The following is a 25,933-nucleotide window of genomic DNA, read 5'->3' as shown; positions in this document are numbered from 1 at the left end:
GTGGAAGGTACCAAGAAAATGTCTCCCTAGCTTTGTGGCAACTGTAAGGCTAATACTTAATATTTTCAAAACAGCTTTCTGTGAATAAGGGCAAGGACACACAAGAAAGAAGGGACATGCATCATGTACAAGACTTGTTCTGAATGGACACTTGCTAGTCAGGTGCGAATGTGAGCGTTATACATATACACAGGAGTTGATCTTTTCATAGCTTTATTTAAGACTCAAAATACAACGTATGCCTGAGCCAACCTGATTTTTTTCCCTCCCTCTGGATTTCTCTGCAGGTTACAATATTCTTATGAAATACAACATAACATTCTCGCCCACGGGGCCCGTGCTTTCTCTTATGCTAAAGCACTGGTGTCAGAGATGCATGGCCACATCCGTAGTGGACGGAGGATTTAGGTATCACAGTGCAGTTTCCCTCCCCGAGCAAAACCTTGTCCGCATCTGGCATCTCCTTCCCAGTCAGCAGGTTTGCAGCATGAAAGCTTTTTATCAAGGACAGGGATTGGGGTCCTCGCCCTTGTAAGGAAAGGTGCCCTACCCCACGTTTCACCCTCTGTGATGATGTAAGCAGGACAGCCGCCTGAGCCACGCCCCACGCCGCCTGCTTGAACACAGTTTGCACACAGCCGCTCAGAGGAGGTGGGAAAGGGTAGCTCGGGGCTATGGTGCAGTCTCACTGTGAAAGCGCTAAGTTTAAGGTGTAGCATCCCCTGCAGCTCGACAGACAGGTCTTATTTCTGTGTTAGTGACGTGGAGCTAGGGTGGGCTTTCCAACCTGGATTCATCCCTGAGCAGCTACGATAAAAAAATAACTTCCTTAAAAGCCCAATAGAAAACTAAATACTGTATTAAAAACTACCTCAGTGTTACAGGGGTAAACATATTTCTGTACTGAAACATGAAAGCTACTTAGAAGCTGTTTGCATCCTCTGCCCCCCGGAGAAGAACATGAGTCTCTGGAAACTTCTCGGGTGCTTAAGCCGGATATAAATTACGCAAGGTGAGTTTTACCTGACCTGGAGAATACCTCTCGCTAGAGGATTTGCTGAGGAGCCTAATAAATTATCCCCCACCTCCCATTTCTTTTTAACAGAATGACCAATGTTTTATTTAAAATACACTATATTTCTTTCGTCAGCTTCGGCTAAACATCCTTGCTTTCTATTAAATGAATGAGAAAAATACACTAAAAACAAAACAGAAAGAACTGTCTGGAAAACTCCAGAAAGTCAGCAACGTGTGGAAAAGCCACACTGTGAGGTGAGGTATATAGGATCAGTCACATCCCATTTCATCTACATGTGATCACTGTCACCACAACTAAACCACATGTGCTGACACCCCAGAAACCTGGCTGAAAACCTGAGTGTTGAGGGCTGGTGGCTCGGGCACACATGCTGACAGGGCAGGACTGGACACACACACCTGGAGAGAGCTGAGACGCTGCAGTGGGGGTGCCCCCCGGTCCCTCCCCCCCCACCAGGGTGGAGACTGCGCTGTCTTTGCAGAGCCTCTGAGGCAGGTCTGCTCCCTGCTTAGCAGCCAGATGACGCATTTGGTAAACAGTGACAAAATGCCACACAATAAGAGGACAGATCTTGCCAGGCCAGACTCTCCCTGGGGAAAGAGCATTTGTTTTTGATGATGACATAGCTGAGAAGAACCTTTAGTGTCTTTCCCTTCTCAAAATATCTGGACAGGAAGAGACTGTGGAGACCCTCAATGCCCCCCCAACAAACGCAGACAACAAGGGCTGGGCAGTCGGGAAGGAGCAAAGCCACACTGCCCCCGACTTCCTACGAAGAAGGAAAAAAAGATCACAGCGAATAACTAAACTGCAATGTAAGGACCACCGCCTGCAACACAGGCACCCCATATGAACACTGGTTCCAGTCCTGGCCGCTCCATTTCCAAACCAGCTCCCTGCTAATGCCGGTGGGAAAGCAGCGGGAGGTGGCCCAAGTGCTCAGGCCTCTGCCTCCCACGTGGGAGACTGAGATGGAGTTCCAGACTCCGGGTCGTTGTGGCTATTTGGGGAGTGAACAACCAGATGGAAGACCTCTCTGCCTCTCTTTGTAACTCTGCCTTTCAAATAAATAAAATAAATCTTTAAAAAAAAAAAAAAAAGACTTCTTAAAACAACAACAAAAAAGACTTCTTAAAACAAAAAACAACAACACACCAGACATGGGGGAGGGACTGTCGCTCTCTGGGTTCTCACTGATCAAGCACAGTGCCCCTCGCGCCCTATCCCTGGCAGCTCTGACCAGGGGCCTGCCCAAGGAGCAGCAGCTGGAAAGGAGCACAGGGCTGGCCATTCCTCAGGCTCACAGGAGGCCCGGGGCTCCTTCAGAGGGAAAACCACAGCTGGGTATGTGGGAGGCCCTGCGGTCAGTTTCCCATGCCTGTACTTGATATATTCACAAGATACAAATTGGCCTTTGCCTAGGAAATGTACACGTCCTCCAAAACCACTGATGGGGATCTGTGCCAGGGAGGCACGAGGGTCGGGGGACTCCTTTAGTGGCCCCTGCCTGGAGGCAGACACAGGGCAGCGCGCATCCTAAGACCCGAGGTTCCACACAGACGGCCACCCCAGTAGGTGACAGACAACAGCACCTCCTCCAGAACCGCCCACAGCACGCCATGTCTTAGGGCTGCTATTTCAGTCTCCCACAGACAGACCTTCAAATAGGACCAGGGACAGCATCCAGGCACGGCAACCCCCAATGGCAGCCTCCTTCCAGAAGGCCCGCTTTGGTCCCAAGAATGCAGGGGGTTTTGTTGTACTTCGCTTACACTGGGTAGTGAGCAGCAAGGTTAAGCATAATGGCTCACGACTCATCAGATGTGTAGCCCATGCCGGGCATGGCTCTGGGTAATTTCCATCCATGTTCTCTACACTTCATGGCCCAATCCTGTGAGTGAGAATTCTTATAAGGGCTGGCACTGTGGCGTAGAAGGTTAAGCCTCCGCCTGAGGAGCCAGCATCCCATATGGGCATGGGTTCAAGTCCTAGCTGCTCCTCTTCTGATCCACCTCCCAGTTAATGGCCTGGGAAAGCAGCGGAAGATGGCCCAAGTGCTTGGGCTCCTGCACCCACATGGGAGACCGGGAAGAATCTCCTGGCTTTGGATTGGCCTAGCCCTCGTTATTGCAGCCATTTGGGGAATGAACCAGCAGATGGAAGACCTCTCTCTCTCTGTCTCTCCCTCTCTCTGCAATTCTGCCTCTCAAATAAATAAATAAATCTTTGGGGGAAAAAAAAAGTCTTATGACCCCCACTTGGCAGATGAGGAAACGAGCCCCCTGCAGTCACCGGCAGGAACCAAAAGCACAGTAAGTGCAGGTCCACATGCACACAGTCCAGGCTGAGCTTCCTGCTTCTGGAAGCCAGGCACGCTCAGCTGTGTGGAGACGTGCAGCTGCCCCAGGGGCCAACCGGAGAGCCTGCCGTGAGGGCAGCGGGCGTCCAAGGCCCGGGCAGGAGCAGCACGGACAGCACCCTGAGCGGCTCAGTTTCTGGCTGTCCTCAACTTCCTCCTGAAGTACTCGGGGGCAGCCTCGTACAGCCACTCGGCGTCCACGACACAGAGGTCGCGCATGTAGCACTTGTTGGTGTGCAGCAGCTCCGTGTACACGACGCAGGCTGGCTTGCAGTGGAAGAGGACAGACGACGGGTGGATGGCCACCGGCTGGTGGGTGTCCGTGGTGGCGTAGGTGCCGTCGGGCTGAAGCTCGGCGGTGTTCATGAAGAGGCTGTGGGCCAGGCAGCGGCGGACGCTTTCCATGTCCCCTCGGGAGGACGCCATGGGCATCGACATCTGTTTCAGGACAAAGTGAGAGATGAAAAGGACCCCAGTGACCAACACCGCTCGGCACGACCTAGTGGGTGGCAGCAACAAGGCCCACGGCACAGCTCTGGTCTACCGTGTGCCCAACATAGACACCGACACGGAGGGGTGGTCTCCTCACGTGTCTTAGGGCTCAGCACGGGCGGACTGAAGACAGGGAAACCATGGCCGGGGGGAACGAGGACTGAGAGGGAGACATTCCTCTGAGCGCCCAGCCCACAGGCAGGTTGGGGGCCCCAGCCCCTCGCCCAAGTCTTCACTGGGACGTGCCGGGGTTGGGGGAGCCTTTCCCCTTCGCTGATAGCACTGTGCAACAGCAGGTTAAACCGCCACCTGGGACCCCTGCATCCCATATGAGTGTGGGTTCAAGTACTGGCTGCTCCACTTCTGAACCAGCTCCATGTTAATGCACCTGAGAAAGCAGCAGAAGATGGTCCACGTCACCCATGTAGGAGACCGGGATGGAGTCCCAGGCCCCTGGCTTCGGCCTGGGCTAGCCACAGCCATTGCCATCTGGGGACTGAACCAGCAGATGGAAGATGGCTATCTTTCTTTCTCTCTCTTTCCCTCTTCCTCTTTCTCTAACACTGACTTTCAAATAAATAAATAAAACTTTTAAAAAAAAAAAAAAGGAAGAAGTATACATAGTACAAGCTATAGAACATGTGTAATACATTGGGCTTTTTGGTGGTTTTTTTTGCTTTTTTATTTTAAAATTTTACAAATTTATTTTCACTTTATTTGAAAGGCAGAGCAACACAGAGACAGAGAGAGAGAGATCTTTCATCTGCTGGTTCACTCCCCAGATGCTTGCAACAGCTGGTTCTGGGTCATCTGGAAGTCAGGAACCAGGAACTCAATCCTGGTCTCCCGCACGGCTGGCAGGCACCCAGATACTTGAGCCGTCACCGCTGCTTCCCAGGGTGTGCGTGAGCAGGAAGCTGGATGAGGAGCAGAGGAGCTGGCACTCAGACCAGGCTCTCCCACGTGGCATGTGGGCCTCCCCAGCAGCACCTTAACCACTGCCCCAAATCTTGCCCCCACATTTCTTTTAAAGGGAAATGTGATACATAAACCCATGTGTCTGTGTACACAGACAACAGTTATCTCTGCGGGGCAGGATCACGAGGCCTCCTCTGCTGCCGCAGGAACCACCACGTTCTGCCCTATGTCGTATTTAACAACTACAACTACATACTGCTTTAGTCCCCGAGAAAAGCAACAAAGAGATGCTCACTAAAAAAGTTCTAGTAACACTGGAAAACACAGAAAGTTTATAAAACCGAGTATAAATTATACATACAATGTAACTATGTAAAAGATGCAACAAAAAGAAGAGTTATCAGGAAGTAGACTAAAATAGTTTCCTTAATGAGAGAGACTTCCTTTTGTAATCATTGGCAATAATATAAAAATATTTTTTATCCCCCCCCCAAAAAAAGTGGCAACTTAGTCCCCTAAAGAGCCCCAGAAGGACACAATACCTTTAAGCAGATTTCCCTCAACTGTGCTCTGACTTCGGCTACCAGCATCATATTCTTGCTGTTGACAAAATTCTCTTTGCACCAATCCTGAATAGGAGAAAAAAAGATATCATAATCCTCTCATTTCTCTAGAGAAACCAATTTAACAAAAGTTTTAGGACAAAGTTGAATTCAGAGGGCAAAAGGAATATAGGAATTCATCTTTATATCAGAAAGCATGAACTACAAGAGCAAATATCAATAATTCTAATGAAAGCAAAGCCAAAAATGTCCTTGCTTCAAATTAGCAAGACAAAAGCTGCAGACTGGAATATCTGCCAATCAAGGATAAGCTCTTCTAGGATACATTCAGTCTCTCAGAGCGGGCACTGTGGGAAGCAGGGCCATGCCTGCATCCTTTGTGTCAGTGTGCCAGTTTGAGTCTCAGCTCCTTCACGTTGACCCAGCTTCCTGCTAATGTGCCTGGGAGGCCGAGGGTTTGGCCCAAGTACTGGAGTTCCTGCCACTCACGTGGGAGACCCTGATGGAGTTCCTGGCTCCTAGTTTCAGCCTGACGCAGGCCCTGCTGTTGGGGGCATTTGGGAAGTGAACTAGAAGATAGAAGATCTCTGTCTCTGCCTTTCAAGAAAATAAAACCAAGAGCTGGGAGCCCATCTGGGTCTCCCACATGGGTGGCAGGAACCCAAGCACTTGAGCCACCATCTGTTACCTTCCAGGATGCTTTAGCAGGAAGCTGCATCAGAAGCGGAGGAGTTGGGACTCAAACTGGTATTCTGACATGAATGGGATACAGGTTGTCCCAAGTGGGGCCTTAACCTCTGTGCCATATTGCCCGCCCCAATAAATAAAATTTAAAAACCTCCTACAAATCAGTAACAAAAAGACCAACAACCCTGTAGAAAAACAGACAAAAGATTATGAGTAGACAACTCACCAAACAGAAAATATAAATACCCCCAAACTTCAGTAAGCATTCCAAATCTCTTGGGGAATCCATGGAGTATAGTTTAAAGCACTTGAAGAGGCCGGCACTGTGGGTAGCAGGTTGGGCCATGGCCTGCAGCACCAGCATCCCATATCAGAGCCGGTAGTCCCGGCTGCTCCACTTCAGATCCAGCTCCCTGCTAATGTGCCTGGGAAAGCAGGAGAAGATGGCCCAAGTCCTTGGGCCCCTGCACCCATGTGGGAGACCCAGTAGAAGCCCCTGGCTCCTGACTTCAGACTGGCCTAGCTCTGGCCACTGCGGCCATTTGGGGAATGAAAGAGTGGATGGAAGACCTCTCTCTGTCATCTCTCCCTCTGTTTGTAACTCTCTCAAATAAATAAATAAATCTTTAAAAAAAAAAAAAAGTACTTGAGAGACTACAACTATTAACTTGGCAAAAATGAAAGTCATTGCAACCAGAGAGATGGAAAGGATGGCCCAAATGGACAGTCTTAAATGTTACTCCAAGGAGTGGACAAAGGGAGCCCCCCGGCAGCCTGGGAAAGCTGGGCTACAGCTATCCCAAGTTCCAGTAGGCCCACTCTTAGGTGTCAGCCCTAGAGGTTCTCCCCCGTGTGCACAAAGAGACTGCACAGGATGGCTATGGCAGCACGGGATGGGGAAAGAAGCTGTCGAAGCGAACAGAGCTGTCCCTCCCCTTGGCAGCAGTGGGGAACCAGTCCCCCACCCCCAGCAGATACCAAAACCTGGGGATGCCCAAGTCCCTTACACAAAAGGGCAGTGTTTGCTCGTAACCTGTGCACGTCCTCCGTGTACGCACATCGCCCCCAGGTCACCTGTAATACGGAACCCAAGGTGAATGCTAGGTGAGCAGCTGTCACTCTGGACTGTTTAAGGAAGAACCAAGACCAGAGGTCTGTAGATGTTCAGTGCAGGTGCATCTCTCCCCAGTATTTCTTATCTGTGGGGGCAGAGGAGGACTGCAGTCTATAGCATGCACCACCGAGGGACGTGAAGCCAGGACACGCTGGCACAGGACGGTGCTGACGGAGGGAGAGAGTAGGAAAGGAGTTCAGTGCACTTACTGCATCTGCAGAATCTTATTTCCTTACAAGTCCTCTGAGACAAAAATAGCAACATTTTGCAGCTGCTCTAACTCAGTGGAAGATTTTTTTCTTTTTAAATGAAAGCAAACCCTACTGTGGCAGGAGTTGTTAATCACACGTTACCCATATTGTAACAACATGAGATAATATATTGCCATTTTCACCTTGGTCTGAGGAACTGAACTATCACCACCACAAAAAAACGACTATGAACAAAGTCGGGGCAGGCCAGGGAAAAACTCTCTCTGGCTAAGCCGTGGAGGCACCAAACACTTCCCCGAGTGACGCACGTACAGCAGGAAGTAAACACGGGCAGGACAAGGGCTGGACTCACGCTCCTTCCCCACAATCTACCCTTGCGCAGGCCCTTCTGACATGACGCGGGTCCTCCTTGTGGCTGTAGATGGCTCGGCCAGAAAAGGAGCCCCGTGGCGGCGCTGCCCTGTGCGGCAGGAGCAGGCGGGGCTCACCTTGTTGCCGCCGAGGTTTTTGAAGGTCCGGTAGATGTTGAGCAGGGTGACGTGGTCCCCCTCGCTGGAAAGGAACTTCCTGCGCACGGCCTGCACCTCATCCCGCCGGGCAGGAGGGTTGTAGAGGACGCTGTCCACGGACAGCAGGGACACGATGGTCAGTATCTCCTCTGTGCAGTGGAACTTGGGCGACAGCAGGATGGTCTGCAAGCCAAAGTCGAGACGTTTGTAAATCAAGGGTTCTCCGAGCCTCCAGACACTGTGTGCCCCGCAGTGGAGGGCAGGCGTCTAAATCCATGACTGGCACGTGACTGCTACGTGACTGCTTGAAACAGAGACTGCCCTCCCCATGGCACCACAGCTCCCTCGGGGGCAGGGCCCAAGACCTAACATCCTTGAGTCCCACTCACATATCAGTATTACTCACCAACTAGGGGTCAGTAACTGTTCAGGAGGACAGTAAGATTCCTTGGGATGTCCTGGGCTCAGGACTCTCCTGGGGGGGAGAAGGCACCATTTACCTTGGCAAATCTGGGCTCTAAAGGAAACGCTGCCATCTTCCTTCCAATCGGGGTCAAGGTGAGCTGGTCGTCCTTATGTTCCAGAGCCCCCAGCAAGTCCAGCTGGGCAATGGCCGCCTGAATGTGATCTAAAGAAACAAGACAGGGGCCGGCGTTGTGGCACAGCAGGTTGAACTGCCGCCTGCAACTCATACGGGGTATGGGTTAGGGTCCCAGCTGCTCCACCTCCCATCCAGCTCCCTGCTAATGGGAAAGCAGTGGAAAATGGCCCAAGCACTCCCATATGGGAGACCTGGATGGAGTTCCTGGCTACTGGCTCCGGCTTGGCTCAGCCCTGGCCACTGCAGCCATTTGAGGAGTGAATCATCAGATGGAAGATCTTTCTCTCTCCCTCTCTGTAACTCTGCAAAAAGAAGGGGCCGGCGCTGTGGCATAGCGGGTAAAGCCACCACCTGCAGTGCCAGCATCCCATATGGGTGCTGGTTAGAGTCCCAGCTGTTCCACTTCCCACCCAGTTCTCTGCTGTGGCTTGGGAAAGCAGTGGAAGATGGTCCAAGTTCTTGGGCCCCTGCACCCATATGGGAAGACCCAGAGGAGGCTCCTGGTTCCTGGCTTCGGATTGGCATGGCTCCGGCCATTGCAGCCAATTGGGGAGTGAACCAGAGGATGGAAGACCTCTCTCTCTCTCCCTACCCCTCTCCTTCTCTATGTTACTCTGACTTTCAAATAAATAAACCTTTAAAAAGAAAGAAAAGAAAGAACAAAAGAGAAAGAAAGAGAGAGAGAGAGAGAGAGAGAGAGAGAGAGAGAGAAAACCCAAATGAGGAAGATGTTATGTCAGTTCCACACTTTCTGGGAGCTATTGATAATTATACACTGCACAGCAGCCAAAGTCACGATCACAACTGTCCCTCGACAGTTCAAAGCTCTTCACAACACCACTGTCTTTAGTTCAGTTCCTTTACAGGTGATGGCCTGTAACTTGGCACTACGTATGCAGGCTTTGAAGATGCTGACCCCTTGCCCCAGCAACGTCACACTTAGGAACGTCACTGGCAGATGCACTCAGACAAGCAGAGATCCCTGTCTCCACAGGCACACACAACAAAAATACCAAGTGCCTCAGACACCACTGGGAGGTGGCGAGACAAGGGGACAGGACGTTGTTTACTATTTCTCTTACTTTTTTAAAAATATTTTTTGTATTTTGGATCATGTAAATGCATTTGAACTATGTAAATCCTTCGAGAATGAAAAAGCATCTTTTATCCCACTGTGGCACAGCAGGAGTGGAGTGTGGGTGCTCCACTTCTGATCCAGCTCCTTGCTTACGACTGGGAAAGGCACGGAAGGGCCAAATTACAGACAGGGCCCAGGTACTTGGGTCCCTGTCACCTACTTGGGAGACCTGGAGTTCCAGGTTCCTGGCTTTGTACTGGCCCAGCCATGGCTGTTGGAGCCATCTGGGGAGTGAACCCGAAGGTGGAATATTTCTTTGTCTTTCCCTCTCAACTCTGTCTTTCAGATAAATAAACAAATCCCTAAGAAAAAAAGCATTTCTAAGGATATAGTAATATACCCATATAGATAGGAATTATCTATAAAATATACTATGTGACAAAAGTAATGTATGTTGAAAGAGAATAGGTAAATGCATTTTGTTTAATTCACAAATGGAACAGCATTTAGTGTTGAAAATGCACTGACACAGATAAATCTTCCAAAACATGCTGAATGAACAGAGCACTCTGAACAATCAATACGTAAGCCTGCAAGCTGACCTAAGATTGTTAGGGACACACAGGCACGTGGTAAACAATAAAGAAAAGCAAGAGAACTCTGAATTAGGTGGGGGGCAGCCAGGCAGGAGCTCAAAGGGCTGTGAAGGCACAGGTAAGGGACACTCAGGATTGATGTTATTACTATTGCTTTGCAGGAATTTAATAAAAAACAACCCGGGCACAGAACAGCACACGATGTATGTTGCCATTTGTTCTAAGAGACCACACAGGCTCATAGAGGCATAGGTTTTTCTTAGAAGACACCAGAACGTGGTCAGTAGTTGTTCCGAAGGAGGAAAACTATGAACCTAAGGACTGGGGGATGTGGGACCCTCTACCTCCAACAACTGTGACCTTTTTACCCCCTCTCTCTCTTTCCAATTGCATTTTTTCAGTTAAAAGGAAAAAAAAAAAAGAAAGAAAACAGAGAAGCCAGGATTTTCTTTCACAATACTGTTTTTCCTGAAAGAGTCCATTTGTTGTTGCTTGTCTACTCCTCGCCTTGTGCTACACTGGGCTCCACTCACCTGGAGACGGCTTGGACATGAAGTCAAAGGTGAGCACGTCTGGGACTTTCATGGCGAGGAGCTGAAGCATGACACTCGCCAGGTTACACCTGTGAACACAGAGTGGCAGAGGGTCGCTCCCCTGTCCCCTGTCCCCACTGCGAGTCACACACGCTCACTGAGGACAAACACGGGCAATGGGAAGAGAGGTGGGGCGAACAGCAGGAGTGCAGGTACCCTGGGCCTACCTCTGGATTTCTGGCACCGTCATCTTTTCAAACTTCTCGAACTCGTCCTCTGTGTAGAGCCGGTAACAGACGCCACTGTCCTCCCGGCCAGCCCTCCCAGTGCGCTGCCAGGCCTGGGTCTTGGACACGCGCTGCACAGCCAGCACCTCGAGACCACTGTCTGGAGACAGAGGAGCCCCGTTGCTGCTTGGCTCAGCACATAAACCATGTGCACTGCACTGACTGAAAGGAACGCTCCTCAGAACGCCAGGGATGCAGGAGAAAGCCCAAAGCCAGGCTGCTCTGTGGCAGTTCGGCCCCAGCATGAAACACAGCCCTGCAGCGAGCCCTGCGTGACACCTGCTACCAGCACATCAGAAAGCCTCCTACTGTAGCCAGGGGCCAGGACCAGGGCTTCTGAGCTCTCGGCGGAGTTCAGAAGATGGCCAGCCACCCTCATCTACCTGAGCCTGAGGGTCACCTGGGATGCAGGACTTCTGGAATGGTTTCCAGAAGCCAGCAGGGGTGGGGATGGGGGTAGGGGTGGTCCCCCTATCAATGACTCAGAAATTAAAGGCCTCGTGTCACCTGTGTGTGTGCTTTCTCCCTCCTCCCAGTTCTATTATAAAATAGAAATAATGTGAAGTTTGCTTCCTAGGAATAGACAGATTACTTTTCTTGATAAAGGTGCCAGTATCCCATGTTGTCGCACAGGTTATGAGCCACACAGCAACACTGTGACCAACAGACTGCGTGTGCAACAGTATAAACCATACAGCACAGGAGAGCAGGCAGCTACACCATTTAGTCTGTGCAGCTCCCTCTATGATGTTGGCCCAATGATGAATTCTCAGAACAAGCCCCTGTGGCTAGGTGATGTACGACAGTACATCATCCCTGGGAGATTCACAGGTGAAGTCGGCACATGTGCCTAGCAGAGCACTTCACTTAAATATCTGGGAGCACATTCCAGTTGGCTGGAATCCTCTGTAGAATGAAACAAGGTATAAAACAGACCGGAGTAACAATGACATCAAGCAAGCTTCTCCCTGCACCGTCCTAGGAGGCAGCTGGTGTTAGGCCTCCCCCCAGCCCAGGGGCTCTGTTGCCTTCCTGAGCAACCTGAGAGCACAAAGCAGCCTAGCCAAGTCCCTGACTGGTGTCGAGCTCTCCCTGCTTAGACCTGTCGTTCTTGCCCAGCTTCCGATGGGGCTGCAGACCCCCTGCCCAGGGCCCAGCCCTCTGTCCCCTGTGCTCTTTTTTTCTGCCTGGACTTCTGAGCTCACACCTGCCTCAGTTCTGCTTTCTGGACTGGACTGGACTTGGGGATGGTCTCACTCACAGTGCCTGCCACCCAACTCTCAAGAATTACAAACAGGGACTGTCAATGTGGCGTAGTAGGCTAAGCCTCTGCCTGCAGAGCTGGCATCCCAAATGGGCGCCCGTTTATGTCCCAGCTGCTCCTCTTCCAATCCAGTTCTCTGCTATGGCTTGGGAAAGCAGTGGAAGATGGCCCAAGTCCTTGGGCCCCTGGACCCACGTGGGAGACCCGGAAGAAGCTCCTGGCTCCTGGCTTTGGATCGGCTCAGCTCTGGCTGTTATGGCCATTTGGGGAGTAAACCAGTGGATGGAAGACCTTTCTCTCTGTCTCTCCCTCTGTCTGTCTGTAACTCTGCCTCTCAAATAAAGAAAAAAAAACTTATAAACACAAAATGCCTCTCTGGGGGAAAGACTGTGGGGCTGTGGTTTCAATAGTTGCTGGCCAGGCACAGGGGAGATGCTCACGAGCTGCAAGTCCTCACCAGGGTTATACTTCTTTGCTTTGACCATGCCCGTGTCAACCACATATTTTATTCCTGTAATGGTTATGGAGGTTTCTGCGATGTTAGTTGAAATGATCACTTTGCGACAGCCCTAAAAGGAGGGAAGAAAAAAAACAAAAAGTCACATGACACAAAAACAAATCAGGAGTTTTCACACGAATTGTTACCATGAACTTCCCTAGTTCGTTCATGACCAAGGAAAGATTTCACTGTCAACGGCAGTCTCTAACATTATGAGTCAGCCATTAAAGCAGGAGAGGCAGGGGTAGGGGTGCAGAGGTCCTGCAGTTCTGAAGTTTAATCGGAGGCAGTGAGGTGTAGTGGAACAGGCGTAGATTCAGAAGCAAGTGGATGTGAGTTAGAATCCCAGCCCTGACTCACTGTGTGCCCCCTGAGCAATTCTCACTTCCTCTCTTGGGGCCATGGGACCCCTGTGGGGCCATACCTTACCCTGCTGATTTCCGTGTGAAGGAGACACAGTGTACGTGAGTGCACATGAGTGTGAGCAGAGCAGAGGTACACAATAAATGGACTATGATGGCCCTTAGAAGAGTCACTCATTTGTGGTACAGCAGGTTAAATGACTGCTTGCAATGCGGCATCACATATCAGGGCTCCAGTTCAAGCCCCAGCTGCTCCACTTCTGATCCAGCTCCCTGCTAATGTGCCTGGGAAAGCAGTGGATGATGGCCCCAGTGCTTGGGCCCCTGCTACCCACATGGGAGATGAGGATGGAGTTCTGGACTCCTGGCTTTGGCCTGGCCCAACTCCAGCTGTTGCAGCCGTATGGAGAGTGAACCACCAGTGAGATTTTTTTCTCTCCCTGTCTCTCCCTCTCTCTTCCCTTTCAAATAAGTAAAAGAAATCTTTCGTTTACCTCTGAGCTCCTGCCTTTTCTCCTCCTCCCGCCCCCCACAGCCGTTTCCCTGTTCTCACAGAGGAGCTGTGCATGGTATCCTGGGCCTTCTCAGCAGCTGTGCTGGTACCCGAGTATCCCATCCTGTCCACCACAGCTGAAGCTGGGGGGCAGACACAGGCCCCACTGGAGAATGTCTGGGTGCCCAGCACGGGGCTGGACAGAAGAGGTGGTGCCCTCACCTTTGGGGCCCCTTGGAAGACCCGGAGCTGCTGTGCGTAGGGCAGGGAGGCATACAGCGGAAGGACCAGCATGGCGGGGCAGCCGTCTGGGAGGTGCTTTGCGATGTCCCGGCAGGTCTTAGTCATGGCTTCAATCTCCTCCTGACCAGTGAGGAACACCAGGATGTCCTGAGAAGAAGGGGCCTCCTATGAAAAAGACAGGAAAAAAATAATGTGTGGGGATCACGCTCCCCAGTTATTTTTTGTGATTTGTAACCAATGACCACTGCCTGGGGGAAAATACTCCTACTAGCAATGAATAAAGCTCTAATATGTGTGAGCTAGTCAATCATGATTAAGAACCAATCAAGGGCGCAGCCAAGATGGCGGAACAGTGAGGACGCGCACTGATAGTCCGGGAAAAGATAGGCTGATAAAAGAGGAATTACAGTAATTACAGGGAAAGGCTCGGGGGAAAAAAATGCAGAGGAAACTCTTCCGGATCTAGTGGATGTGACACAGACGACCAGCGGGGAGAGCAGGGATGCCCACAGCTCCGAGTCCACACATCGGCGCTGGAAGGGGAGGTGAGCTCAGTAACCCGAGACATTTGGCGGGGGAAACAGCGGCAGACAGAGCCTAGAGGGAACTGGGCTTGAGGCCCCGCTGGGGAAAGTTCACCAGACTGACTACAGGAGAAAAGAGAAGGGGGGGAAAAAGGGGGGGGGGGAACGGGGACTGGTATGGGCTAGTTTCTCTCTCCGCCGACCTTGCAAAGGCAAGCAAGAGACAAAGAGCAGGTGCCATTCTGGATATACGTAACAGGTGTGCGACCTCAGAGCTGTGCGGGACCTCAGGGCTGTACACGAACTCAGAGCTGAGCGTGACAGACCTGCGCCTGCCCTCAGTCAAACAGAAAAACCTGACTCTGGGGGGCGAAATACCAGGAGGTTACGATTTAATGAAAGGGTAGAGCTAATGAACTGAGGCGGGGAAAAGAGATGGTGGGTGAGAGAACTCATGGAGGCCACGTGAGTGCTCTCCAGAGACGCTACAATTCGGTAACCTAGGCAACCTGGTGGGAGACTGCAGGAAAATTGAGGATGAAAGAAAACACCACAGTGAGGGAAGAAGAATTCACAATGCCAAGCAACAAACACAAAAATTTATGGGATATGGCAAAAGCAGTATTGAGAGGAAAGTTTATAGCAATAGATGCCTACATCAAGAAATTGGAAAGGCACCAAATAAATGAGCTTTCAGCGCATCTCAAGGACCTAGAAAAACTGCAGCAAACCAGACCCAAATCTAGTAGAAGAGAAATAATTAAAATCAGAGAAGAAATCAACAGGACTGAATCAAAAAAAATTACAAAAAATCAGCCAAGCGAAGAGCTGGTTTTTTGAAAAAATAAACAAAATTGACACCCCATTGGCCCAACTAACTAAAAAAAGAAGAAAAAAGACCCAAATCAATAAAATCAGAGATGAAAAAGGAAATGTAACAACAGACACCACAGAAATTAAAAGAATCATCAGAAATTACTACAAAGAGTTGTATGCCAGCAAACAGGAAAACTATCAGAAATGGATAGACTCCTGGACACATGCAATCTACCTAAATTGAACCAGGAAGACATAGAAAACCTGAACAGAAAACCTGAACAGACCCATAACTGAGAAAGAAATTGAAACCATAATAAAGACCCTCCCAACAAAGAAAAGCCCAGGGCCAGATGGATTCACTGCTGAATTCTACCAGACATTTAAAGAAGAACTAACTCCATTTCTTCTCAAACTATTCAGAACAATTGAAAAAGATGGAATCCTCCCAAATTCTTTCTATGAAGCCAGCATCACCTTAATCCCTAAGCCAGAGAAAGATGCAGTAATGAAAGAAAATTACAGACCAATATCCCTGATGAACATAGATGCAAAAATCCTCAATAAAATTCTCGCCAATAGAATACAACAACACATTAGAAAAATCATCCACCAAGACCAGGTAGGATTTATCCCTGGTATGCAGGGATGGTTCAATGTTCGCAAATCAATCAATGTGATACACCACATTAACAGACTGCAGAAGAAAAACCATATGATTATCTCAATTGATGCAGAGAAAGCATTCCATAAAATTCAACACCCTTTCATGTCTGTTCTACTTAATACTATTGGTTTAATTCTGTAATTAATACACAGTTATTCTTAAGTGTTGAAACTTAACTGAAAAGTGATCCCTGTTAAATATAAGAGTGGGAATAAGAAAGGGAAGGGATGTACAATTTGGGACATGCTCAAGCTGACTTGCCCCAAATGGTAGTTAGAAACATACCAGGGGAATCCAATTCAATTCCATCAAGGTGGCATGTACCAATGCCATCTCACTAGTCCAAGTGATCAATTTCCATTCACAATTGATCATAATGATAGGACTAAGAATCAAAGAGATCACATAATCAAGACTAGTGTCTGAAAATACTAACCGATAGAACAAAAAAGGGAGAGAATGATCCAACATGGGAAGTGGGTTACACAGCAGACTCATAGAATGGCGGATGTCCTAAACAGCACTCTGGCCTCAGAATCAGCCCTAAAAGCATTTGGATCTGGCTGAAAAGCCCATGAGAGTATTTCAGGCATGGAAAGCCAAGACACTCTGGCAAAAAAACAAACAAACAAACAAACAAACACCTAAATGAAAGATCTCCGTGAGTGAGATCCCAGTGGAAAGAACAGGCCATCAAAGAAGGAGGTACCTTTCTCTGAAGGGAGGAGAAAACTTCCACTCTGACTATGGACCTTGTCTACATAAGATAAGAGTCGGTGAACTCAAAAGGCTTCCATAGCCTTGGAAACTCATGACTGGAGCATAGGGAGATTACTGATGCCATAGACAGGAGTGTCAATTGGTAAAGTCAACAACAGGAGTCACTGTGCACTTACTCCTCATGTAGGATCTCTGTCCTCAATGTGCTGTACATTGTGATTTAATGCTATAACTAGTACTCAAACAGTATTTTTTACTTTGTGTTTCTATGTGGGTGCAAACTGTTGAAATCTTTACTTAATATATACTAAATTGATCTTCTGTATATAAAGAAAATTGAAAATGAATCTTGATGTGAATGGAAGGGGAGAGGATGCAGGAAATGGGAGGGTTGCAGGTGGGAGGGAGGTTATGGAGGGAAAAGCTGCTATAATCCAAAAGCTGTACTTTGGAAATTTATATTCATTAAATAAAAGTTAAAAAAAAAAAGAACCAATCAAAATATGGAAGAAAAATCACCATATTGCTTTTTTTTAATAGGGCCTCTCAAAATGCAATGCTTTCATTCCTTGATTTCAGTTATGACTTTTTATTTTTAAAAAAGATTTATTTATTTATTTGAAAGAGTTACAGAAAGAGAAGGAGAGACAGAGAGAGAGAAATCCTCCATCTGCTGGTTCACTCCCCAAATGAGCACAACAGCCAGGACTGAGCCAGACTGAGCCTAGGAGCCAAGAGCTTTTTCTGGGTCTCCCACATGCGTGCAAAGACCCAAGCACTTGGGCCATCTTTTGCTGCTTTCCCAGGCACACTAGCAGGGAGCTGGATTGAAGTGGATCAGTCAGGACTTAAGCTGGTGCCCATAAAGGATAGTGGTGCTGTAGGCCAGGGCTTTAACCCACTGAGCCATGATGCCAGCCCCACCACATTGCTTTTGTAACAGGAATAGTGCCATGAAAGTCATGATCAGGCAACTAAAAAAGTCTGCACAAAGCTTCCTCCCTTTCAAAAGCATCTTAAAAGACAAAGCTGACAGAAGAGAAGACAACTTGGGGAAATCCCAATCCGTGGAAATGTCTGGAAGCACAGGGAGCCCTTATTAAAAGATGCCATTGAAAGCACTTTCACATACCCAGAAAGTCACTACCCCAGACAGTGACTTCAGATCCTGAGGTTCAGTGGAAGTTCTCCACCTTCAAAGGGAACAACACCCGAGTGTGGATGACACTCATTTATCTGCCTGTCTTTGACATCTGTAAACTACTTGACAGTAAAACTGAAACAATGCTAAATAATGTGTTGTGCATATGTAATCTTGCATATTTACACATTTGCGTGTGTGTGTGTGTTGTGTGTATGTGTTTTCAGCCTAACATTGACAGGACAAACACTCAGAGGTAGACACAGCTGGCACCCAGCATCCACGGAGGATTGGTCCCAGGACCCCATGGATACCAAAACCCCCAGATGCCCGAGTCCCTTCTATAAAATGGTACAGCCTTTCCATATAACCTATGCACATCCTCCCATACACTTTAACTCATCTCTGGGTTACCTAGAATACTGAACACTGTGCAAGCAGGCAGTAGTAATGCTTATTGTTCAGGGAACAATGTCAATAAATAAAAGTCTGCACATGTTCAGTACAGATTTCTCCCTCCAAATACTTCTAGTCCATAGTTGGTTGAATTCACTCATGAAGAACCAGTCAATAAGGAAGGCCAACTGCACAGCCAGGACAAAATCTAAAACAGTTAAAATGTCACCAGTGCGGGTCATCAAAGCACCATGTCACCGGAATGCAACAGCAGCCATCACTCACAAATACCCTCAAGTTTGCTTTAAACATTTACAGACAGATGAACCTTTTCTTCCCCAAATACTATCAACAAGACAGCAAAGATCATGAGATAAGAGGTGTCCAACCCATTTTTGAAAGATGGGCATTGTGGCGCATTCAATAAAGTCATCACCTTGCAACACTGGCATCCCATATGGGCACTCGTTCAAATCCTGGCTGTTCCACTTCTGGTCAAACTCCCTGCTAATGTGCCTGGGAAAGCAGCAGAGGATGGTTCAAGCACTTGGGCCCCTGTCACCCATGTGAGAGACCTGGAAGAAGCTCCTGGCTCTTGGCTTTGGATCAGCCCAGTTCCAGCCATTGAAGCCATTTGGGGAGTGAACCAGTGGGTGAAAATCTCTCTCTCTCTCTCCCTCTTTCTTTGTAATTCTGACTTTCAAATAAATAAAATAAATCTATAAAAGAAAAAATTAAAAAGAAAGAAAGAAAAGATGGAGGAGGGCTGGCGCTGCGGCTCACTAGGCTAATCCTTCACCTTGCAGCGCTGGCACACTGGGTTCTAGTCCCGGTCGGGGCGCCGGATTCTGTCCCAGTTGCCCCTCTTCCAGGCCAGCTCTCTGCTATGGCCCGGGAGTGCAGTGGAGGATGGCCCAAGTGCTTGGGCCCTGCACCCGCATGGGAGACTAGGAGAAGCACCTGGCTCCTGGCTTCAGATCAGAGCGATGCACCGGCCATAGCGTGCCGGCTGCGGCGGCCATTGGAGGGTGAACCAACGGCAAAAAGGAAGAACTTTCTCTCTGTCTCTCTCTCTCACTGTCCACTCTGCCTGTCAAAAAAAAAAAAAGAAAAGAAAAAGAAAAAGAAAAGAAAAGATGGAGGAGATGAGGAGATGACAGAGTGGACTGAATGAATGACCTGGCTGGACAGAAGAAGCTACGATCTGGGTGCCTGCTAAGGGGGAAAGAGACAAGGAATGAGCTGATTTCCCCAGAGGACCCAGAAAGCTCAGGACTCAGGCAGCAAGGCAGAAGTGACTGTGACACTGAACAGCCAGAAATTGGTGCCATGTCTGAGCACAGCATGGTTAACTCCCCCACTCTCCCCACTCCCAGATTCCTTCCTCTTCCCAGGGTAGCCAAGAGGCTGCGAAGCCACAGGAGGCCACCAAGGGCCTCACAGCAGGAGACTGGGGAGAGGAATTAAGAAGTCCACTGTGCAGAGGCCCTGGAGAGCCACCCATCCCACCTGGACTGTGTTTATTCAGAGGACTGCTGGGAGAGATGCTGCAACATTTAGGGGGAATCAGCCATAGCTACACAGAGAACTTGCACAACTGTGTTGTCCAAAAGCCAAGAAGAGAGATGGTATGTTGACAGCAATGCATGGTCACAACAGTGAAAACACTGAGACTGAATTCAAAAGCCCTGCTATGCTATGTTGAGAAGGTGGGGGAGACAAGGTGGGTGGAGGGGGCATTTCCAAAGCCTCATCTACCACAGTAAGGAATCAGCATACAACACCTAATACTGATAGATCAAGAAAGTGAGGCGAGGCAATCACAAGCATTTTAGGTACAGCTCAACAAAATGAGAAGAGACTTTGAAATGTCTTGCTAATATATAGTTTAAGAAAATACTCAGGGTGGGCATTTAGCCCAGCAGTTAAGCCACTGGTTAAGATGCCTGCACCCCACACTGGAGTGCCTGGGTGTGATTCTGATTCCTGGCTCTGGCTCCTGCTAATGTGGACCCGGGGAGGTAGCACTGATGGCTCAAGTAGTTCTTGCCACCCACATGGGAGACCTGAACTGGGTTCCTGGCTCCTGGCTTTGGTCCCCTTTCCCTGCACTGTTGAGGATATCTGGGGAGTAACCCAGCAAAATAAGTACTCTAGCTCTCAAAACAAATATACCAAAAAATAAATAAATAAAAATCTCTAAGTTGCAACCATTATTGAGTCAATATCCATTTTTTTTAATGAAGTGAAAATATTGGAATACATCCTATGTACTAAAAGAGGCAGTATTTCATAGCATTATTTTAGCGATAGATAGATAGATAGATAGATAGATAGAGTACTGGGCTGCAATATAAAAATGTATTTATTCCTGGAGATTATGATAAAAATATAATATGTAAGCCACTGCTCTAACATATGGCAGTTTTCTAGCTCAGTGAAGGAAAGATGTTGGTCAAACTATTTTTCTTTTAAAAGAAAATGAAAGAGGCCGAAAGTGGGTAAAGCCACCGCCTGCAGTGCCGGCATCCACATGGGCACTAGTTCAAGTCCCGGCTGCTCCACTTCTGATCCAGCTCTCTGCTATGGCCTGGAAAAGCGGTGGAAGATGGCCCAGGTCCTTGGGCCCCTGCACATGCGTGGGAGACCCAGAGGAGGCTTCTGGCTCCTGGCTTCAGATTGCCACAGCTCCGACTGTTGCAGCCATCTGGGGACTGAACCAGTGGATGGAAGACTTCTCTCTCTCTCTCTGCCTCTCTGTAACTTGCCTTTCAAATAAACTTAAAAAAGAAAATAGAACAAAGGCAGCATAAAAATTGGTAAAAATCAGGACGTGGGGCAGCTGCAGTGTGTAAAGGTTAAGCCGCTGTGTGGGCACTCGCATCCCTGAGGAGTCCCAGCTCAAGTCCTGGCTCCTCGGCTTTCGATCCAGCTTCCTGCTAATACAGCAGGGAAGGCAGCCAGTGATAACTCAGGTACTTGGGTCCCTGCCGCCCATCTGGGAGACCTGAATGGAGTTCCCGGCTCCTCGTGTCAGCCGGGACCAGTCCTGGCTATTGCTGGCATTTGGGGACCAGCAAATGGAAGATCTCTGTCTCTTCCTCTCTTTCTGAAGCTCCACCTTCCAGTAAATAAAAAAGAAATAAAAACCTGGACCTGGCGACTCCTTGATGACACGGCTCACAGAGCTGTTTTAGTCAGCAGCTTTGCTTTCCAGGGCCGAAAGCCCTCATCACCAACTGCAAGACAAAGCAGGGCTGCTCGGGGATGGCAGCGCACTCCATACCTGGTGGATCTGGAAGACTGAGACCAGGGCCGCGTGCAGGTAGTCATGCTGAGGCTGCTTGGTGTAATACACCTGGATTGGATGCTGCCGGCCCTCCAGGTAGAGGACAGGAGCGCCGTTGAAATACTGAGAGAACAGGTCCACGTCCATCGTTGCGGACATCACAATCACCTGGTGGGAGAACGGGGAGGAGGTGGCAAACACACACCAGGCGCCTTTCCGGGCCCCTCCAAGCCCTAGAAGCTGGCGGCTGGGGCCTGTGCTGTTCCCCTTGCAGCCAGGCTTCTCCCGTGGAACTGAAGCAGAGGGACTGAGGGGGAGGCACAGGCCTGCTCCCTGGAACGTGCCCCACGGACCTGGAGGGGCAGCTTCCCCAGTTCCTTGCGCCGCCTCTGTGCCGCTTTCACCACCCCGAAGAGCACGTCCGTGTGGATGGTCCGCTCGTGGGCTTCATCCAAGATGACGCAGCTGTACTTGCGGAGCAAGGAGTCGGAGAGCGCCTCGCGCAGAAGCATGCCGTCCGTCAGGAACTTGATCCTGGTGTCCTCTGAGGTGACATCCTCAAAGCGCACCGTGTAGCCAACCTGCGTGAAGAGGTGACTCCTGCACCCGTCGGATACTCGCCAGGCGCCTGCTGTGCACGCAGCACCGTGCTGTCGCAGTGAAGGCCCCACGGAGCTGCCCCGCCCCCTCAGGTGTCTAGTGGGGAGCCGGCCACTGGGCCACACCTGCTCTGCAATTCTGAGAAGCAGGGCAGAGGATTTAAAATTGCCCTCCTGCTCATGCTACTGAATAGTTTCACGCGAACCTATGCAGATGGGAAAGACACCCCGGACGCTTCGGTGTGAAATGACTGCCCACGCAGTTTCATACGTTACATGTCATACATATGAATGTTCTCTCAGTGCCCACACGTGCACTAGAAGAGGGCTTTCTCTAGATTTCTCACGGAGGTTCCTGAAACCTTAGCAAAGCTCAAGGACAGCGGCCATCCATCCTGCCCCCAGGTTCTGAAGGCAAAGCAAAGGTGGCTGACGGCCCGGCTAGGCCTCCGTCTGCTGGGCAGCGGGGAGAGGCCTCGGAGGGGCCTGCAGGCCGCGGCAAGCACTAAGCCTGCTATGGAAAAGAAGCCTTAGTCGGACACCGGAAGGCAAGGCCCTCTGGAGAACTGGCGGGGGTAAGGTGGCCCTGGGAGAAAGAGGGAAAGCAGTTACCAGCTTCCCGAGTTCAGTTCTCTTCTCATCTGAGACCCTCGTGGCGAGAGAGATGGCAGCCACGCGGCGGGGCTGGGTCACAGCAATAACGCCCTGGCGGCCGATCCCCACTTCATACAGGTACTGCGGGATCTGAGTCGTCTTCCCAGAGCCTGTTTCCCCTGGAAAGAAAGGAAAATTCTTATTTAAAAGCAAGTCGACACAAATTTCACCAAACAGCTCCAGGTCAGAAGGAAAAGAGACAGTCTCGTGAGTTGGGAAAGCCTCTGCGGACAGGCCCTGGTGGGCAGCGCTGGGGGGAGTGGCTGCGGGCGCTGCCAGCTGGGCGTCATGGCACAGCGGTTAAGCTGCCACATGTGGTACCCACGTCCCAGAGCGGAGCACTAGTGCCACTCCCCACTGCTCCGCTTCCTGCCGCCTGGGGGAAGTACTTGGGTCCCTGTCACCCACGTGGGAAAGCCAAAGGGAGTTTGGGCTCAGGCATCAGCACGCCTCAGGCCTGGATGCTGTGGGCATTTGGAGAGTGAACCAGGGGATGGAAGAGCTCTCTCTTGCTCTGCCTTACAAATACTTAACAACAAACATTTTTTAAAAATCGGTATTACTTGGGCCGGCGCCGTGGCTCACTTGGTTAATCCTCCACCTGTGGCGCCAGCATTCCATATGGGTGTGGGTTCTAGCCCCAGTTGCTCCTCTTCCAGGCCAGCTCTCTGCTGTGGCCCGGGAAAGCAGTGGAGGATGGCCCAAGTGCTTGGGCGCTGCATCCGCGTGGGGGGGCAGGAGGAAGCACCTGGCTCCTGGCTTCAGATCGGTGTAGCTCTGGCCATAGTGGCCATTTCGGGGGGTGAACCAACGGAAGGAAGACCTTTCTCTCTGTCTCTCTCCCTTTCACTGTCTAACACTATCTGTCAAATAAAAAAAAATTGGTATTACTTCTTAGGAAGCCAAATTACATTTTAAAAGTCTTTAAAAACTCATCCCTTTGATCCACAAGTCCACTTGCAGGAACAAACATGAGTATAAAGCTTCAAAGAAGTTTTATTCAACTTGGCTCATGACCACAAAACACTGGAAACAATGTACACGTTCAGCAGGTAACTGGCAGAGTTAGAATGCAAGAAACACAACTGCTCCAGGGACCCCCTGTGCTGCCTCTCAGCTGCATCCATCATGGACTAGGGCTGTAGCCACACAAACTCTGCCCCCTGCCCTCTGCTTTCTTTCCAACTCTTGGCCCACAGCGCGCTTTACAAACAGCTGCCCTGGCGCTGCCTGCCTTGCTAAGCACAGGGTGAGCCGGCCTCCAACTGCCTCTCCTGGGTCTGCGCAGGCGCCCTGTTCCTCCCTCTTCCAGCGCTGACCACCCTACCTCCTACACAGGTGTTGAAATGTTCCTGTCCTCCCCCACATCACAAGCTCTGGGAACAGAGAGGGCCGTCTGTCTTCCCCATGGACTTGAGCAGCTGCACCGAGTGGGCACCCAGTAACCGTGACCCCCTACCCTCCAGGGATTCCTTCAACAGTGCCTCATGAGAACAAAGCTCCGTCAACCCTGCACTGTTCACCACCCTTGCTACCGCTACTCCCCTCTGCCCTCAGAGTCCTGGGGCCTGTTACCCCTCACTCTCTCCCAGTCCTTCAGCCCCCTCTAAACGTTCATTCTCCTGACCCAGCCAAGAACGGCAGGCTCAGGGTTTGATTATTCTGCAATCTCCCTGCTGAATCCACCAGGCGGAACTCTACATTTGGGTCCGTGTCTCTCTGCCCATCTTTCCTGCTCTGATGTCAGGACGACTAAGCACTGCTAAAGCAACAGAGCCCGATGTGCAGACGGGGCCATGTGCACCTGCACATGGACGGACGTGCCCAGTGGCCTTGTTCTTGTCTCCTATCTCCGTCCCCTCCAAGGCCTGCCTGGAGCCCTGGCACCCCTACTCAAGAGCGTCTGCCCTTGTCTCATGGGAAAAGTCCTCCTGATCTGCTACTTCCCCCACCAGCTCTTCTGCACTCATGCCATTCCCCCTCCTTCGTCCACCCCGCAGCCTCTCAAACTGCCTGCTTTCCCAGCCCAGCTCTAAGCTCAGCCTTGCTGCCAAGGGCCTGCCTCCCCCTGCGCGTCCTCATCTTTGCTCTTCCTCTTCTTCCCGAGCCGCAGAGTTCTCCAGCCTGTGAACGCTGCCCGTTCCTCCAGGTCCTCCTCCCCTTTCTGGACGCAGAAGGCCGCTCTCAGCGTCCTCATTCTCTCACCTCCTGCCTCTCAGCTCAATGACAAAGCCACTCTTACTCCACGCTCTGCTGAGACAGCTCTCACATTCAAATCCAGGAGCTTCTGGGCCGGGTGGGTGAGTGGGTAGGGAGCCTGGGGAGCGTCCACGTATTGCTGGACTTCAGTGTGGCAGCTGCTCCCTCCCTCCTCGCCACTCTCCACTGCACTGCTGGGTCTCCATCCTCTCTCTGCCCCTTACTGAAACGTTAGGGATCAAAGCCCCCTGACTTCAGTCCCTGCCCTACACCTCTGCCTCTTTCTTTATGCACCGGGAACTACTGTTTCCCGTGGCTGCTCAAGGTCTCCAGCCACGCAGGCGGGCCCTGCCCTCTGCATGGGACCACCGGGACCACCTCCCTGGCCGCCTCCTCAGACGGGTCGGATCCACCCCTTCCGAGCTTCCTGCACAGCGCTCTGGCCTCTCACGCAGGAGGCGAGTCCTGTCTACAGGTCGGTCACTCCCACTGGGCTGTCAGCGCCTCCCAGGCCAGACGGCCTGACGCTGCTTCTCCCAGGTCCCTCTCCAGGCCTGGCACAGATAAGGCGTTCAAGTTCGTTGAAGATACAAATAAGACCAGATGAGAGGCTCCTAACGAGAAAGCCAAGAACGGGAGAGCGATGACGGGCCGCCGGCGCGGCCACTCACCGATGAGGACGGCGCAGTCCAGGTTGCGGAGCTGGGCTAACAGCTGCCCCCGCGCCTGGAAGATGGGCAGACTCCGGCGCTGCAGCTCCACGGCCTCGCGGTAGGGGCTGGCCGAGGGCTGGGCCAGGGGCGGCGGCTGCCTCCGGCCCCCTCCTCCGCCTTTGCCGCCCGCAGCCAGCAGCATCACCACTCGCCTCCCGGGAGGGTAGGACCCGGGGCGGCTCGGAGGCCCAGAGGCCGGCCGGAATCTCTTGGCCGGCGGGAAGCCCGCCTCCTCCGGCATGTCGGGAGGGCGCCGCGGCGGGAGGCGGGAGGCGGGAGGCGGGAGGCGGGAGGCGCGAGCGCGGGCGGCCGCTGCCGGTAGCGGGCGCTGACAGCAAGCCGGCACCACCCCTTCCTCGCCACGTG

General features: G+C 50.8%; 1 protein-coding gene across 1 annotated transcript; it reads right to left on the bottom strand.

Annotated features, from left to right (window-relative positions):
• Positions 1-196: 196 nt before the first annotated feature.
• Positions 197-25,933, bottom strand: DHX33 (DEAH-box helicase 33). The gene is made up of 12 exons (XM_008270848.5): positions 25,526-25,933; positions 22,614-22,774; positions 21,756-21,983; positions 21,400-21,570; positions 13,829-14,014; positions 12,710-12,821; positions 10,929-11,088; positions 10,702-10,790; positions 8,394-8,521; positions 7,873-8,076; positions 5,351-5,437; positions 197-3,836 (listed from the first exon to the last, which is right to left on the bottom strand). The coding sequence occupies exons 1-12, from the start codon at positions 25,806-25,808 to the stop codon at positions 3,528-3,530; spliced, it is 2,118 nt and encodes a 705-aa protein (XP_008269070.5). The 5' UTR covers positions 25,809-25,933; the 3' UTR covers positions 197-3,527.

This window comes from Oryctolagus cuniculus, chromosome 17 (genome assembly GCF_051225735.1).
Source record: "Oryctolagus cuniculus isolate XC-2025 breed Fujian yellow rabbit chromosome 17, ASM5122573v1, whole genome shotgun sequence".
NCBI lineage: Eukaryota > Metazoa > Chordata > Mammalia > Lagomorpha > Leporidae > Oryctolagus > Oryctolagus cuniculus.
The sequence above is the reverse complement of the archived record's forward strand: the minus strand, read 5'-3'. Positions and strand labels throughout refer to the sequence as shown.